This window comes from Symphalangus syndactylus, chromosome 15 (genome assembly GCF_028878055.3).
Source record: "Symphalangus syndactylus isolate Jambi chromosome 15, NHGRI_mSymSyn1-v2.1_pri, whole genome shotgun sequence".
Taxonomy (NCBI): domain Eukaryota; kingdom Metazoa; phylum Chordata; class Mammalia; order Primates; family Hylobatidae; genus Symphalangus; species Symphalangus syndactylus.
In genome coordinates, this window is record NC_072437.2 from 79,589,891 (window position 1) to 79,607,306 (window position 17,416).

At 38.3% G+C, this 17,416-nt stretch overlaps 1 protein-coding gene across 5 annotated transcripts in view; it reads left to right on the plus strand.

The window, feature by feature from the left end:
* Positions 1-17,416, plus strand: part of DGKH (diacylglycerol kinase eta) — a 202,477-nt gene that overhangs the window by 170,341 nt on the left and 14,720 nt on the right. Inside the window, exons 26-31 of one of the 5 annotated variants that reach the window (XM_063619041.1) lie at positions 3,363-3,468; positions 4,437-4,529; positions 8,082-8,201; positions 8,542-8,650; positions 10,117-10,246; positions 14,444-14,492. In XM_063619041.1, coding sequence (XP_063475111.1) covers positions 3,363-3,468; positions 4,437-4,529; positions 8,082-8,201; positions 8,542-8,650; positions 10,117-10,246; positions 14,444-14,492 — 607 coding nt within the window. Of the gene's footprint in view, positions 1-3,362; positions 3,483-4,436; positions 4,530-8,081; positions 8,202-8,541; positions 8,651-10,116; positions 10,248-14,443; positions 14,493-17,416 lie in introns of those variants that run through there. The other 4 variants (XM_055245347.2, XM_063619042.1, XM_055245348.2 and 1 more) reach the window with 4 other exon arrangements.

Below are 17,416 nucleotides of genomic sequence, written 5' to 3' on the forward strand. Positions count from 1 at the left end.
TACCAAACGGGGCTAATAAGAGCTGTTTCACCAGGGTTTGTGAAGATTAAATGAGGCTCTAGGGATGAGTGCTATAAGCACATTGTATTAGTCCATTTTCATATAGCTATGAAGAAATACCTGAGACCAGGTAATTTATAAAGAAAAATGGGTTTAAGGCCAGGCACAGTGGCTCATGCCTGTAATCCCAACACTTTGGGAGGCTGAGGCAGGTGGATCACTTGAGGTCAGGAGTTCGAGACCAGCCTGGCCAACATGGTGAAACCCCGTCTCTACTAAAAATACAAAAATTTGCCCTGTGTGGTGGTGGGCACCTGCAGTCCCAGTTCCTCGGGAGGCTGAGGCAGGAGAATCACTTGAACCTGAGTGGTGGAAGTTGCAGTGAGCCAAGATCACGCCACTGCACTGCAGCCTGGACAACAGAGTGAGACTCCATCTCCAAAAAAAGAAAAAAAAAAAAAAGAGGTTTAATAGACTCACAGTTCCACATGTCTGGGGAGGCCTCACAATCATGGCAGCAGGCAAAGGAGGAGCAAAGGCACGTCTTACATGGCAGCAGGCAAGAGAGCATGTGCATGGGAACTGCCCTTTGTAAAGCCATCAGATCTTGTAAGACTTAGTCACTATCATGAGAACAGTACAGGAAAAACTCACCCCCATGATTCAGTTGCCTCCCACTGGTCTCTCTCATGATACATAGGGATTATGGGAGCTACAATTCAAGATGAGATTTGGGTGGGGACACAGCCAAACGATATCACACATCATGTCTGGCATATTGAGTGCTCTGTGCATAGTAACTTTAGATTCTTCCCACACCTTCATCTGGTCACTGATAAAAATGTTGAAAAAGAAAAGAAGGAAAGCAAAGCTCATGGCTTCAGGGGCTAACTCACATCTCTCCTCCTCTCTACTATTTGCCATCTGGTCACTAATAAAAATGTTGAAAAAGAAAAGAAGGAAAGCAAAGCTCGTGGCTTCAGGGGCTAACTCACATCTCTCCTTCTCTCTACTATTTGCCATCTGCTCCCCTCCCATTCCTTACTCGCCTCTTTAAATATTTACTAGAGAACTAGACTGTGAGATGTTAGAGACAGGAGAAAAGGCATACATCCTCTACTGCTGGACCAACATTCAGAATTAGAATCAAGTCTTATAACTGCAAAATACTGGGCAGCTCAGAAGAAAGGGAAGAGAAAATGAATATTTACTCAGCTATACCCACACAGCTGCATTATTGTACATCTTGGCTTCTTATCCATAGGGTTGTTAGTTTTAGAGTAAATATATCTCTTTTAGATACTACAGACAACTTCTGTGGCCTCTAATTTACAGTGTTGTTTTGAAACCAAAATATACTTCCCATGTTCTCATCTTGTGAACCAACCAAATAATCTTATTGTAAAAAGGAAGCAAAGGTTGACTAGGCTTGCTTCTGGTCAACATAGTTTGGCTCCCTATCTGTTTTTAAATTTCGCAGATAAAATCAGGCTCACTTGTCTATTTTCAGAATCTATTCATTGACTATGCAAACATACTCAATTTTTGAGCCTCTTCTGTGGGCCAAGCACTGTTTTAGGCTGGGGACACAAGATGATTATTTGACAGCCCTACTTAATTGGCTCACAGATTAGTAGGAGGGAGAAATGTGGCCATAGTGTTGACATGAGGCACACAGTGGACTCTCTAGATACACTCTAGAGGAAGTCAGAGGCAGTGAAGGAGGGCTGCCTGGAAGAAGTGACCTTTCAACTGAGTCTTGAGGGAAGAGTAAGAAAAGGAGCAATTTAAGCATGGGAACCAGCTTAGGAAGAGGCCCAGAGGAGTGTGAATGCATGCTACTTTCAGGAAATCTCAGAGAGTCTGGGGTGACTGAAAGGTTGGCATAGTATATGCAAGAGTGTGTGAAATGTAGATGAAGAGGTGAGCAGGAGCCAGATCTTTACTGGGCTGTTCTAGAAGTAGTGTGGAGGGGTTTTTTTGGAAGACAGCAAAGCTGGGGCAAGGTGAATACTGAGGATGCTGTAGAAGTTGTCCCTATAAAAAATGATAGACTAAAGCAGTAAAGATAGAAAGGACAAGCGAGATTAAAGACAGTTTATGATTTAAAATTGGTAAATGGGTATGAATTAGGAGACAGGTTGACCTTAATGTTCTAATGAATGGCTGGACGATTGTGGGGTGCCTTTGATGGAGCCACAGGGTTCAGGAAGAGGAGTAGGTATTAGAAGGAAAGTGATGGGTTCCATGTTGGACTTTAGAATTTAAATTACATTAAAAATACCTAGGAGATTCAGTAGGCAATTAGAAATGTTGATCTGAAGTTGATTTACGTCTTTCCCTTTCTCTGAAAATTAGAATAACCTTTATCCATCTCTGTTCTTCTGAAAAATAGCCCATTCTTCATGATTTCTCAAGGTTGCTGATAGTAGTGCTGAGGTGACATTTGCAAGCTTCTTTGTGCCTTAGATATCCATTGTATAATCCTTAAAAATTAAATTCTTTTTCTTTACTCTTGGTTCAGCTATATAAGGCCTTGGTCCCTTTTCTTGTTCTGTCCTTTCCAGATAGAAAATATTTCTCCATGAAGCTGTCAGAAGCAAAAAAACATTTGAACAGCCTTGCCTTCTTGCTCATCTGCAGGCCTTACATCATTTTCTAGCAATCGGAGGAACTTTTTCTCCTTTCTTGTCCTTGGCCTTAGTGCCTTCCTGAATTTGGTCTTTTCAGGACTATTCTTAGAGGTTTGGATACCAGTGGAGTATGGCACAACAGGCTTTGGAGTTAAATAGACATAGATTCCGATCCTGGCTCTACAACTTATAGCTCTGTATGCATACCACGTCTCTCTGAGCCTTAATGTCATCATCAATAATACAGAGATAGTAAATCATAGCTACATTTAAAGGCTGTGAATATTAACTTATATACTGCTTATGATCACTTTGTGTATTGATGACAAATATGATAATGCTCTTCCCTAATCTGTTGCATTTGCAGTTTCAATGAATGAAAGAGAAGTTTCTAGTCTTTATATTTGTGATCCCTCTCACTTTCCAAGGATACTGCAAAATGAAATATTACTATATTTCATCCTTCAAAATAGCACTTCAATATGTCTCCCTCTGATTTTTAAGCCTAACTTTTTATACAAAGATTTTTTATTTCATTTTTTTTTGCAGTGGGGTCTGGATTTATAGATCTACCTGTGCCATTCATAATTGAGCAGCCATTAAAAGTGTTCTTCCATACTGATCTTCATATATTTTTTACTTGTTTTATCCTAACATTTCTATACTTCAAAAAAAAATGAGCAATACTCAAAAAAGTTTTTTATTCATTTGTTTCATTTTTGCTTTTAGGATCTGTGACGCAGCCACGATTCACTGTCTTTTGGAGCAAGAACTGGCCCATGCTGTGAATGCCTGCTCCCATGCCCTGAATAAAGCCAACCCAAGGTGCCCGGAGGTGAGGATCTAATGGTAAATTCTCATTCCACAGATTCTTTTGGGTGTTACACATGTATTTTAATACTGTAAAATATGCCACGCCCTGTGAAAGAAAGTTATGTTGTCTATATGAGTCTCTACAAACTTGCAGTAAAATCGTGGACAACTTTTTATTTTCCTTTTCCTGTTATTTTTTCATTCCTGCTCTTAAATTCTCTCATTTTTTATGTTTCACTTTCAATCACTTGTCACCTTCCATCTGTCTTCACTTCTTTCTTTTTTTAACTGTTATCATCCTTTCTTACTCTTTCTTTTACCTTACCTTCTGCCCTGCACCTTGTTAAAGGGCAAGCCTAGATATCATCAGCGTGCATTTTGTTAGAGATGTTCATTCATATTTGAAGTTATGCACTGAAATTATTCCTACTTCATTTTGTTTTGCTAAATCGGAAATTGATGCTTCTGTAAAATTTTTAATGTAGAAGTTAGTAATAGAATGGATAGAATATAACTCTTAAAATGTGCTACATGGTACAGTGCTATAATATAGAGAAAAATGATAGCGTTATTTTATTTTTTTAATTATTTGATTGAAGTTACTTAAATTAATATACAATTAAGTGCTTGTTCTCAAGATGATAGTCTAAAAAGCAATATGGTTAGTGCTACTGAGAGTGAAAGTTTTTTTTGACTTAACTTTTTAATGGGAATATGTATATGCTGGTGCTAGCATATACATATTCATTAGGTAGGAGATGTGATCCTGAGTGTATTCACTGTAGTCGGTGCATTCTTTTGGTTCTGTAATACAATAATAATGAGATAGTCATACAAACAAATGTATGAAACTTTGCAATTATGGAATTTGAGTAGATTAAAAAATGTGTGCTGTGAATTTAAATTATAAGAATAAAATTTAAAGTGTTTACTGGTAGTGAAATCCTATTTTAATACAGATCACATGTCTTTGATATTCTTCTTTTCTAGAGTCTTACAAGGGACACTGCCACTGAAATAGCCATCAATGTGAAGGCGCTGTATAATGAAACAGAATCTTTGCTAGTTGGCAGGGTTCCTTTGGTAAGGAAAAGAATGATTGGTAACATAAGAATGATGAATTAAATGTCTGGGTCTTACCTTCATTGGGGAACAGGCATTTGGCAGATTCTAAGGCAGAAGCAGCCTTCTGGCTTCCATCCTGAGAGCTGCCTCTTCACCTGGCTTTTGTCTTCAAGAAAATATATGGCTGAAGTTGGGAGTCATGATTCAGGCTAACAGGAGTGGAGATTTCCCCTCATATATGCCATCCTGTTTTTAGGCAGCCCTGCTCTGCCCCATTCAGCTTCGAGAGACGTGACCTTTATAAAGTGTAGTAGACATTCCTTAGGTACTTATTATTGCACACAAGTAGAGGAACTCATGGAGTTTGTTCCCTGAATTAACATTTGAATATGACTAATATGGTCCTCCAGGTTTGCTTAAAAGAGGACATTTTCTAGACACAGTGTTTCAAGAACTAAATTTCAAGAATTCTGCCTTGTTTAATCCAGATTGGTCCTGGAAATCAAGTTTAGGCCAAGTCTGAATCTGACCACAGTCCATGGATCTCAAGCATAAATGCTGGAAGCTTGTGGATGTCCTGTTTTGTCAGCAGTGCGAGTTAGCCTTTCTTTATAAATACCTCACCATTTTCAAGTATTCTAGCATCTTGGCTCTTGCCGCCACCTAGAGTTCGGTTGTGGCTTATTCCCACATGCTGTTATCACTTGTGTGGAAGGCCTAATTCATTTGCTGTTTTTTATTCCTTTTTACAATTCTGATTAATTGGTAGTTGATGATCTTAAAACATTTCTTTTGAAAGTAATTTTCTCACTTGGTTGGGCAAATCTACACTTAAATAAAAGTGATACTAAGAGTCATAGTATCTGGTACAGTGGGTGAATGAATGGGAGGTGCATCCCACAGCCTTGCTATTAAGTGCCTGAGCTTAGGGTTTCTGTTTTCGCCTATGGTCCAGAAAAGTGCCATCTTTGGGGCATCCTTTGCTCTGAGAAGAGAAGCTGAAAGGCTGTATGAAGGCCATCGCTCTTACCTACTTCCAAAGGAAACTGAAACACAGCTTCCTTGGGACAACAGGTGGCTGGCTCTACTATGGCCATGAAGAAAACCTTTTACGAAGAAACATTGGTTATCTCTTTTGATAAAACCAATGGAGCCCCTTCTTGGCTTTTTTTGGCACTACTGTTTTTAACCAGAGTCTTCTGCTGGTCCTATAGGAAATCCAGTGACCTATGACGATCATTTCTTACAACTAAAAGCATAACTTATTCTGTACTTATTTTCTCTACACGAAAAGTACCTGCTGAGTGCTACCTTGCTAATATTTATTATGTGTATTATGTTAATATGGACCGACTTTCCTTCTCCACTTTTAATTTTCTCTCATTGTTAAATATGAATTTTGGTTTAAAATGTGTACTGGTGAATTTTACCAAAACCTTTGACAATAGTGATATCACAATAAGGAGTTGATTATATTTGAGAGCAACTAAGGTTTACTCTATATTTTAGTGCCAGAATGAATTTGTAATAACCATTTTATATGTTTTATAACACATATTCTTAGACTAAAAGAAAATTAATAAATTTTAAACACAACAGGGTAGAGAATCTCCTTTTTTTTTGAGACAGGGACACATTTTGTTGCAGTAGCATGATCTCTGCTCACTGCAACCTCAGCCTCTCTGGTTCCAAGTGATTCTCCTGCCTCAGCTGCCAAGTAGCTGGGACTACAATTGCGCACCACTACGCCTGGCTATTTTTTTTTTTTTTCTTTCCAGTAGAGACAGAATTTCACTATGTTGGCCAGGCTGGTCTTGAACTCCTGACTTCAAGTGATCCACCCGTCTCAGCCTCCCAGAGTGCTGGGATTACAGGCATGAGCCACCGTGCCCAGCCAAGAATCTCCGTATTTTTAATCACTACTAGAAGTGGTAGATACTGTGAATAACAAGGGGAAACAAACAAAAAAAAAAGTTCATAATAACAGTAATATTATCTCTGAACCTTTAGTTCTAAAATTCTATAAACATATTTATAAGAACTCTATAATTTTAAAGTAATTTATAAATATATTGATTAGCTAGAGGAGACCTCAAAAATAATCTAGTCGGCCAGGCTCAGTGGCTCACGCCTGTAATTCCGGCACTTTGAGAGGCTGAGGCAGGTGGCTCATTGTAGACCAGGAGTTTGAGACCAGCCTGGCCAACATGGTGAAACCCCATCTCTACTAAAAATGCAAAAATTAGCCAGGCCTGGTGGCATGCGCCTGTAATCCCAGCTACTTTGGTGGCTGAGGCACGAGAATTGCTTGAACCCAGAAGGCCAAGGTTACAGTGAGCTGAGATTGCGCCATTGCACTTCCAGCCTGGGCAACAGAACAAGACTCTGTCTCGAATAATAATAATCATCATCATCATCATCACCTTGTGCTATTTCCAGAGGAAGAAATAAAGTCTTCTGAAGTCAATTAACCTTCCTTTGGTTACATAGTTAATTACAAGGCCAGGAGTAGAATCCAATCGACTGCCTTCCAGTTCTGTGCAGAGGAATGTTTATTCAATCTTTATTCATTTATTGAACTTGTAAGTGCATTTTAATACCTGCTTTCAATGAGTTAATGCAGATAATAGGTGAGCAGTTAAATTGTTAAAATATCCAAACCCAGTTTCAGATGATAAGCCGTTGAGTTTTTGCTTTGCCCTAATTTTTACAACAGTTTTTCATCACAGATTTTTCTAAGATTCATGGTTTTTTCCCTGAAGCTTATTGTTTAAATTTTCAAGGAGATTTTTCTGCAGTTCTTTTTATATGACAAGTTTTTAACCAATTTAAAGAGTATTATTTGTTCATGTGGTGACTTTTTTTTGAGTCAGAGTCTCTGGCTCTGTCACCCAGGCTGGAGTGCGGTGGTGCTATCTCTGCTCACTGCAATCTCCGCTTCCCGGACTCAAGCAATTCTCCTGCCTCAGCCTCCCAAGGAGCTGGGATTACAGGCGCCCAACACCATGCTTAACTAATTTTTGTATTTTTAGTAGAGGCGGGGTTTCATCATGTTGGCCAGTCTGGTTTTGAACTCCTGACCTCAAATGATCCGCCCACATCGGCCTCCCAAAGGGCTGGGATTATGGGTGTGAGCTATCATGCCCAGCCTGGTGACCTGTTTAAATCAGAAGGATTTTTGGCACAAATAAGTAGAATAGTAAAACTGCACACTTATACCACCAGGAAGAATTGGTAGATAAATGCTTGGAAAGCATGAAGGAGAGAGATAGGAAAGAAGACATTTACACAGAAAAATACACCAAAAGAATACTTTTTCTATGAAGTTATTAAGGTTACACTAGCTACTCATATGATCTTTGGGAAGTAATGATTAGATTAAATCTATTCAGATTTTTTAAAATGAAGTCAATATAAAAGAATTTATTCTTCTCTTAATGTTCCTTAATTTAAAAAATACTACCTTAATAAGGAGTGAGGCTGTTCACTGTCAAAGTACAATGATTTATTCTACTTGAGGTTGGCCACTGAGTCTTATTTTGTTTTGTCTTTTAATCTGCTGGTAAATAGCAGCTGGAATCGCCACATGAAGAGCGGGTATCCAATGCCTTACACTCTGTGGAGGTGGAATTACAGAAACTGACAGAGATTCCTTGGCTTTATTATATCTTACACCCAAATGAGGATGAGGTATGGAAAATTCAGCCTGTTTCTCTAGAAATGTAGACCATATCACTATAGAATTTGAACTCTTCTTTGAAAAAGAGATATTTAGGGAAAAATGAATTTTGAATACTACTTTCAAATATTCTGTTCTTGAACAAAAGAGAAAAGGCATTTATGTGAACAAAGGCATTTTAGGGGAATTGGGACATTTTCAGTCGTACATTGGGAACTTTTTTTGAAGAAGTTATCACTGTTCTATAATGTTTAGTGTTTATAACTTATTCCTGTGTTATCCCTATTATCAGAGTAGGTTTTTCTCCTTTTCGTATCCTGAAAAAATTCTTTTCTTGCTCGATTTGAACAGGAACCTCCTATGGATTGCACCAAAAGAAACAACAGAAGCACCGTATTTCGAATAGTGCCAAAGTTTAAAAAGGAAAAGGTTCAGAAGCAGAAGACAAGTTCACAGCCTGGTAGGTGGTCCATATGGGAAGGGGAAATACAACATTATGAAAAAAGAACTGATTAAAGTGGCATCACAGAGGTCATGAAAATGTTCTGGAGCTAGATGGTGGTTGACATTGCGCAATATGATGAACATACTGTCATTGAATTCTACGCTTTAAAATGGTTAAAATGGGGAATTTCATGATTTATGAATTTTACCGTGAAAGAATCCTCTCGTACCTAAAACATGTCTGAGTATCAGTGGGAATCTCTAGTAAGGAAGCACACAAAAAAATGAAGTGGTTGCTAATTTGCTTCTACTTTGTTTAGTGGATGTCAGCATTTCTGTTTAGATGGTTCTTTCTCAACAGCAAGTCAAAGCATCAGTATATAATTTGTTTTTCTTCTTTTAAGTACAATTTTTAGATTACTTTGATAAATGGAACATAGAAACTTTCATTTACTCATTTAACTTGCCGAATATATTTTCCACCTAAAGTTATATATTCCCTTTCTCCTGTTTTGAGGACACTGTTTCAACCCCTTGACAATGACAATATGCTGTGATACTTGCATTCCCAAGCAAAGATTAAGCCCCCTCTTTGCTGCTATTTCTATCGTTCCTTTTTCACTTTTCCTTAGAGTTTAAATGTACAGGTATGCTAGTACTAAAGCACCTTCAAATTCTGTTTATACAATGGTAGCTGCCTTTCATAACCAAATAATTTTATAAATTCCTCTGAGTGCGCTATCTTTAAAAAAGTGATGTAAAGCCTTATTTGTGATATTCATAAAGCAGCTAATGAAAGCCATTTAAAAACCAAATACAGCAAATAAGTAGGCTTTTATTAAGCTAATCAATGTTGAATAAAATGTATAAGCAAATGATACACACTAAAAATAACGTAATCCAACTAATGTCAGAGAGCAGTGCTATGGACTTTTTAAATGACATTAAATTGTGATTTAACAGCACATTGATTGCCGTTATCAGTAGTAGAAGAATCAATCAAGACTACACTTGAAGTCAGCAAGACCTTAAGCAGGAAAGTCTGTGTAAAATTGAATACCCCATATCAGATTTTAAATTGTGATTAGCATTTGTAGCTCATTTCAGTCTATAGCCGTTTTCATACAGGGTCTGAAGGAAATCATCAGAGCTTATTTAGAGCTTGCACCATTGATCCTAATGATGTGAAATACATTTTGTATGCATATTGTGTAGGTTGGGTGGCTTTAATGAGGAAACTGGACTAAAGCTGAGCATGGGTGCACGGCAGCAAATGGTTTTGTATAGTCGTATCCTTGTGTTGATAGTGTGTGACTTGCATGGGAAAAAGTGGAACTATAGTTTTGTTGAAACAACACCTTTAACCTTTTCTTTTGCTAGCACTGCCGCTACACTCTGTTTTGCATCTTCTTTGGCCAACCTTTGCTTTGTAATGCATTGAGCATGTAGAAATTAAGGGGGTTTTGCTCTTAACTTTGGTAGTTCAGAAATGGGGCACAGAGGAAGTTGCTGCTTGGCTGGATCTGCTCAATTTGGGAGAGTACAAAGATATCTTCATCCGTCATGACATCAGAGGGGCTGAACTTTTGCATCTGGAAAGGCGAGATCTTAAGGTATTTCCTTTGTGCTCTTCTGTTCTTGAAAATTTTATTGCAAAATGGAATCCTTTCTCCTGTGCCTCTTCTGATATGTGCTTTTAGCTTCGCTTATGTTATGCAAATGTGTAGTAACCTAACATTCACTGTCCTGTGGTCTGAGTTTCTTGTATGCTTTTTAACAAGAATGTCAGCAGTATTTTCCTGTCACAATCACTCTATTATAGCTAAAGCTTAGCATGAACTTAGTAATTTTTCTCTGCATCCAGTGATATGACTGTTCCTGTGCTAGTATTTCCAAATGGATCATGTTTCCATCAGCTCATTTTATTGCATCAGCATGGAAGGTGATAATTTGGCTGAAAATGACTAAAATCTAATATATGGTTAACAACTAAAAATTCAAAATACCAATAACAAAGCCTTTCTAACATATGGAATGAGAAGAGAGACTTACAGCAATGGCTACTTAGAATCTTACAATTTGTTGTGTTTCTAAATCAGCCTTTTTTAGGTCACATGAATAACTAGACTGAGAAATTCAAATTTCCTTCCTATGACATATTATTAAAATTCTATTATTCTCGAAAAGAAATTTTTTTCTTCAGTAAACGAGGTAAAAATTTTGCCTAGCTTTTTCTAGAAAACAGCTCAGAGCCTATTTGTGAATTGACGATAGAGAAAACCATTCCTTCACCACCTGAGGCATTTCCCTTTTATTCTTTGGGTGAAGTCTCAGTAGTAGTTACAGAAACAGCTGAAGTAGGCTCTCTGGCCAAGGTTTAGGAGTAGGATTTTGTCACATTGTATTTTCTTACCACATATTGCCATTTTAAATTTCCGATAAGTAGTAACATTTGTTGGAGTAATCCCTTTCATGTAGACCAAGTTCTAAAATGCATTAAATTTTATCATAATACAGAAAATTCCTAACAAATTAATGAACCGTTGCACCTTTATCTACAAATACAGTAGCAAAGATCTTTGAATAGATAATTGGTAGTGTAAAGATCTTTATTAAACAGATTCACAAAGGGTTTTAGCATATCAAAAGATGAGCACCACTTATACCTAAACAACTTTAGCCATAATAAAATAAAATAATTAATTAATTACCTTAGTTGAGAGTCCTAAATCTGGAACATAGCAAAATATGTAGTATTAGAATTCATAAAGCAAAAGTTGGCTTCCAAGCTTGAAATGAGTCCACAAAAAAGTAAATGTAAGGGGGATCATGATATCCAACATGTTTGTGTAACTTCTGATATCCTTGGCAGATACCAATATTTATTAATGACTGATTAATATATTATGCTAGCTTCTCTGCATGATACCTGTCCTCTAGAAGCATGCATTGCATTTGCTGTGAATAAGCATACATTCAGGGAAAAGACTATGTGTGTATGTATAAAAAATATACATACATAAATGCATATATGCGTTCGTGTTATATATATACATACAAACATATAGAAATATACAGGTACACACGCAATGAATGAAGCAGAATGAATGTGCAGAATGGAAAAACATACACTAAGGCAAAGTTAGAAAAGAATAGAAAGGAGATGGTTAAGAATTATCTTAGGAAACGTTCTTTTTGGGCCGGGCGCAGTGGCTCACGCTTGTAATCCCAGCACTTTGGGAGGCCGAGACGGGCGGATCACGAGGTCAGGAGATCGAGACCACGGTGAAACCCCGTCTCTACTAAAAATACAAAAAATTAGCCGGGCGTGGTGGCGGGCGCCTGTAGTCCCAGCTACTCGGAGAGGCTGAGGCAGGAGAATGGCATGAACCCGAGAGGCGGAGCTTGCAGTGAGCCGAGATTGCGCCACTGCACTCCAGCCTGGGCGACAGAGCGAGACTCCGTCTCAAAAAAAAAAAAAAAAAGGAAACGTTCTTTTTGCTTTTCAGGGGACTTTTTTGTTCTGTTTTGTTTTTATTTTTAATGCAAATTACATTCTCTCTCTTAAAACTTTTAGAAATTTGTATTGACATGGATTTTAAAAATTGTATTGGGTCTGAAACAAGATGTGGGGATGGATGAGAAAAGGAACATTTCACAGAAAGAGTCTTCTGTAGCACAAAACCATAAAGCTAGAGAAGAGCTCCCATTGTTCTCTGCAGCTGTCAGCAGCGGCAAGTCCTTCAGACCTATGCCTCTAAATGCTGGTGAGGGATCACTCACTCCTTAGGTACTCCATTGCTTCCGGCACTACTTGTGAATATGTCAGTGGCACACAGGTTCTCTCTCAGCCCTGCCTGACCTGATTTGTGAACTTTTGGATTATAGCACCAACCGGCTTCTTGGTACTCAGGTATTATACAGGGATATCAATCTCTGTTTTTGCTTTTTAAAAATTAATTTATTTTTATTTATACAAAAATATATGGGTACAGCTGGGCACAGTGGCTCACGCCTGTAATCCCAGCACTTTGGGAGGCTGAGGCGGGCAGATCACGAGGTCAGGAGATCGAGACCATCCTGGCTAACACAATGAAACCCCATCTCTACTAAAACTACAAAAAAGCTAGCCAGGTGTGATGGCACGCTCCTATAGTTTCAGCTACTCAGGAGGCTGAGGCAGGCGAATTGCTTGAATCCAGAAGGCAGAGGTTGCAGTGAGCCGAGATCATGCCACTGCACTCCAGCTTGGGCGACAGAGCAAGACTCTGTCTCCAAAAATGAATATATATATATATATATGTGGATACAAGTGCAATTTTATTACCTTCACAGTGGTTAAGTCAGGGCTTTTACGGAATCCATTGCCTGAATAACATATATTGTACTCAATAAGCAATTTCTTATCCACTCCCTCCCACTCCCTTACCCCTCCAAGTCTTCATTGTCTATCATTCCACTAGGTCCATGTATATACCTTATTTAACACCCACTTATGAGTGAGAACATGCAATGTTTGTCTTCCTGGGTCTTCTTGTTTCATTTAAGATAATGACCTCAAGTTCCATCCAAGTTGCTGCAAAAGACATGTTTTCATTCTTTTTTTAAAATTTATTTTCTATGGCTGAATAATATTCCAATATATATATGTGCCACATTTTCTTTATGCAGCCATTCCAAACTTAGGTTAGAGAATTTCAATCTTAACATGTCCAAAAGCAACTCTTGAGCTCCTATTGCACTTCTGTTCTGCCCCTTCTCCAGTGCTCTGCATTTTATAAATCAGATCTCTGGCCCTCCAGGCACTCTAGGCAGAGAAATGAGGGTCATACTTAGCACCTTCCTCTTTTTTGTCCATCTTCCCCTAACCCATCAAGCCCACCACCAAGTCATATTGATTCTAATCTCCATTCACTTCTCTTTATCTCCTGTCCACAATCCTGCTCCATGATACTGTCCAGTTTTGCTTGTGTAAGGTCAATAGCTTCCTAACTGGTCTTTCCACTGCCTCTCTTTGTCTTCACAGTCCATTATCAACATTGCAACCAGAGTGTTATTTTAGCATCATCAATCAGGTGTACACTTTTCTGCTTAAAACTTTTCAGTAGCTTCCCATTTCTAGGGAATAAAAACATCTTTATGCAGGCCTACAAGCTTCTGCCTATGTATTCAACCTCCTCTGAAGTCTCTGGCTTCTCCCTGGGCTATGCTCCATTCATCCTGGCCTTATTTCAGTTGCTTAAAATTACAACACTTTTTCTCACCTTAGGGATGTACTCTCTTTTGCTGTGCTTCTTCCCCTACTCTTCACCTGGTTAGCTCCTGCTCAGAGATTAGCTCAAGTGTTACTCCCGTATCACCAAAACAACTGGACATAGTAACATGACAGTCTAAAGTTGGGAAAAGGAAAAAAAAAAAAATATATATATATATATATATATATATATATATTTTTTTTTTTTAGATAGACTCTCATTCTGTCACCCAGGATGGAGTGCAGTAATGCAATCATGGCTCACTGCAGCCTCAGCCTCCTGAGTTCAGGTGATCCTCCCGCCTCAACCTCCTGAATAGCTAGGACTACATGTGCATGCCATCACACCCAACTAATATCTTTTATTTTTTGTAGAGATAGGGTCTTGCTGTGTTGTCCAGGATGGTCTTGAACTCCTGGCCTCAAGCGATCGGCCTGCCTTGGCCTCCCACAATGCTGGGATTACCCGTGTGAGCCACCATGCCCAGCCAGGAAAGTATTTCCAATGTGCTTTAGCAGATAAGGAAACAAACTGATTGCATCATTTGCTTTGCTGAACACAGTAGGAGAAAGAAGAGACACCAAAGAAAATGGTAAACATATGGTGAAGGTTTTTTGTTTAGCTTATTTTTTGTTTTTTCTATTTGGAAAGTTGTGTATGTATGGCTGGAAGGATAACTGAATATCTACAAAGCATGCTTTGTCAAAATTTGGACTGTTTATCCAAGGAAAGAGAAAGCTACTCATGTGATAAAAATTGGCCAGGCGTGGTGGCTTATCCCTGTAATCCCAGCACTTTGGGAGGCCAAGGCAGGCAGATCATGAGGTCAAGAGTTCAAGGCCAGCCTGACCAACATGGTGAAACCCGATCTCTACTAAAAATACAAAAATTAGCTGGGCATGGTGGTGCATGCCTGTAGTCCCAGCTACTCGGGAGGCTGAGGCAGGAGGATTGCTTGAGCCTGGGAGGCGGAGGTTGCAGTGAGCTGAGATCGTGCCACTGCACTCCAGCCTGAGTGACAGAGCGAGAATCTGTCTCAAAAAAAAGAATATGATAAAAATTAATATATAATGATATGTGATAAAAATAAAGATATAACAAATGTCACAGCATAGCTTTATTACAGCCTATACCCTAGAAGGCATAAAAATATTGAACTCAAACTAAAACGTCAAAAGCAATTTCAACAAAAGCCAAAATTGACAAATGGGATCTAATTAAACTAAAGAGCTTCTGCACAGCAAAAAAAAACTATAATCAGAGCGAACAGACAACCTACAGAATGGGAGAAAATTTTTGCAATCCATCCACCTGAACAAAGGTCTAATATCCAGAATCTATAAGGAACTTAAACAAATGTACAAGAAAAAAAAAAAACCCATTAAAAAGTGAGCAAAGGACATGAACAGACATTTCTCAAAAGAAGACATGTGGCCAACAAACATATGAAAAAAAGTTCAACATCAGTGATCATTAGAGAAGTGCAAATCAAAACCTCAATGAGATACCATCTCACGCTAATGAGAATGGCAATTATTAAAAAGTCAAGAAGCAACAGATGCTGGTGAGGCTGTGGAGAAATAGGAAAGCTTTTACACTGTTGGTGGGAATGTGAATTAGTTCAATCATTGTGGAAAACAGTGTGGCAATCCCGCAAAGACCTAGAACCAGAAATACCATTTGACCCAGCAATCCCATTACTGGATATATACCCACAGGAATATAAATCATTCTATTATAAAGATACATGCACATGTATGTTCATTGCAGCACTATTCACAATAGCAAAGACATGGAATCAACCCAAATGCCCATCAATGGTAGACTGGACAGGCTGGGCACGGTGGCTCACGTCTGTAATCCCAGCACTTTGGGAGGCCGAGGCAGGTGGATCACGAGGTCAGGCATTCGAGATCAGCCTGGGCAACATAGTGAAACCTTGTCTCTACTAAAAATAGAAAAAAAATCAGCCAAGCATGGTGGCAGGCACCTGTAATCCCAGCTACTTGGGAGGCTGAGGCAGGAGAATCATTTGACCCTGGGAAGCGGAGGTTGCAGTGAGCCGAGATCACGCCATTGCACTCCAGCCCAGGTGACAGTGTGAGACTCTGTCTCAAAAAAAAAAAAAAATTGTAGACCGGATAAAGAAAATGTGGTGTATATATACACCATGGAATACTATGCAGCCATAAAAAGGAACTGGATCATGTCCTTTGCAGGGACATGGATGGAGCTGGAAGTCATTATCCTCAGTAAACTAACACAGGAACAGAAAACCAAACACCACATGTTCTTATAAGTGGGAGCTAAACAATGAGAACACAGAGGCACAGGGAGGGGAACAACATACACTGGGTCCTGTTGTGGGGGCAGAAGGAGGGGAGAATATCAGGATAAATAGCTAATGCCTGTGGGGCTTACTACCTACGTGATGAGTTGATAGGTGCAGCAAACTACCATGGCACACTTTTACCTATGTAACGAACCTGCACATCCTGCACATGTATCCTGGAACTTAAAATTAAATGAAATTAATTTAAAAAAAAAGTATAGCTAAGAAGTTAATGTAATTTTATGGAAAACATTCTTCTCATTTTTTACCAAAATAGTAATTCTAAATAGATTCTACCTCCCCCAAAGAAGATTTAGTCTTGAGAATACAATGTATTTATGGCCTAAAATAAAATATTTAATATTTAAATATATTTTGTAGTTGGATACCTATGTTTTCACAAAGTGTAAAGATATTTAAATATTCCACTCAAAAACTCTAAATGTGACTGTAAATGCATGTACATTTCAAATTTGGGTAGCAAGCATCGGTATATTCCTCTAGGATTTGGCCTTGCTTTTAAGCTTGATACTTTAGCACATATTCAAGAAATGTATAGTTGCCTTAGGACTAATTTTGGATGCCCTGTGTCATAGGAGAAAATATTTTTCTAGTCAGTTAAATATTTATGAAATATCTTGAAATTATCTCAAGTTTGGCAATAGCATTGGCTATAGAAAGAGTATTTTCCAGAAGGATTCATTACTGCTACAGAACCCCAAGAGCTCTTAAAGGGTAAAGGGGAGAAAGAGGGAGACGATGACTGAAGACTTAAACCAGTTTGATCTATTTCATTTAATAGTTGAAAAATAAATAAATTACAAAACAGGGTGGATATTTGGAAGCTTTATGTTCTCAGACAAGTTATTTTATTTTATAACCCTGTTTTTTTTAGGCCATTTTGGAAGTCATCTTTTTAATAATTTTCAAATATTTCAATTTTTTTTGAAGAAGTTGTTTGACTTCACATATTAGCAAACTGACTATGCCTTTCACTTAAAGAAACTAGGATTTGGAGGCCTTCACTCTTTCTTTTAGTTTTTCAGAGAGTGAATAACTAGCAGTTATTCACCCTTGGATAGGTTTAATTTATTCCTGCAACAAATATTTGCAAAGTACTTGCTGTGCGCACTTGGCAGTCATCATCTATTTCTGAAAGTTAAATATTGAATTCTTGGCACTCATAAGAAGAAGT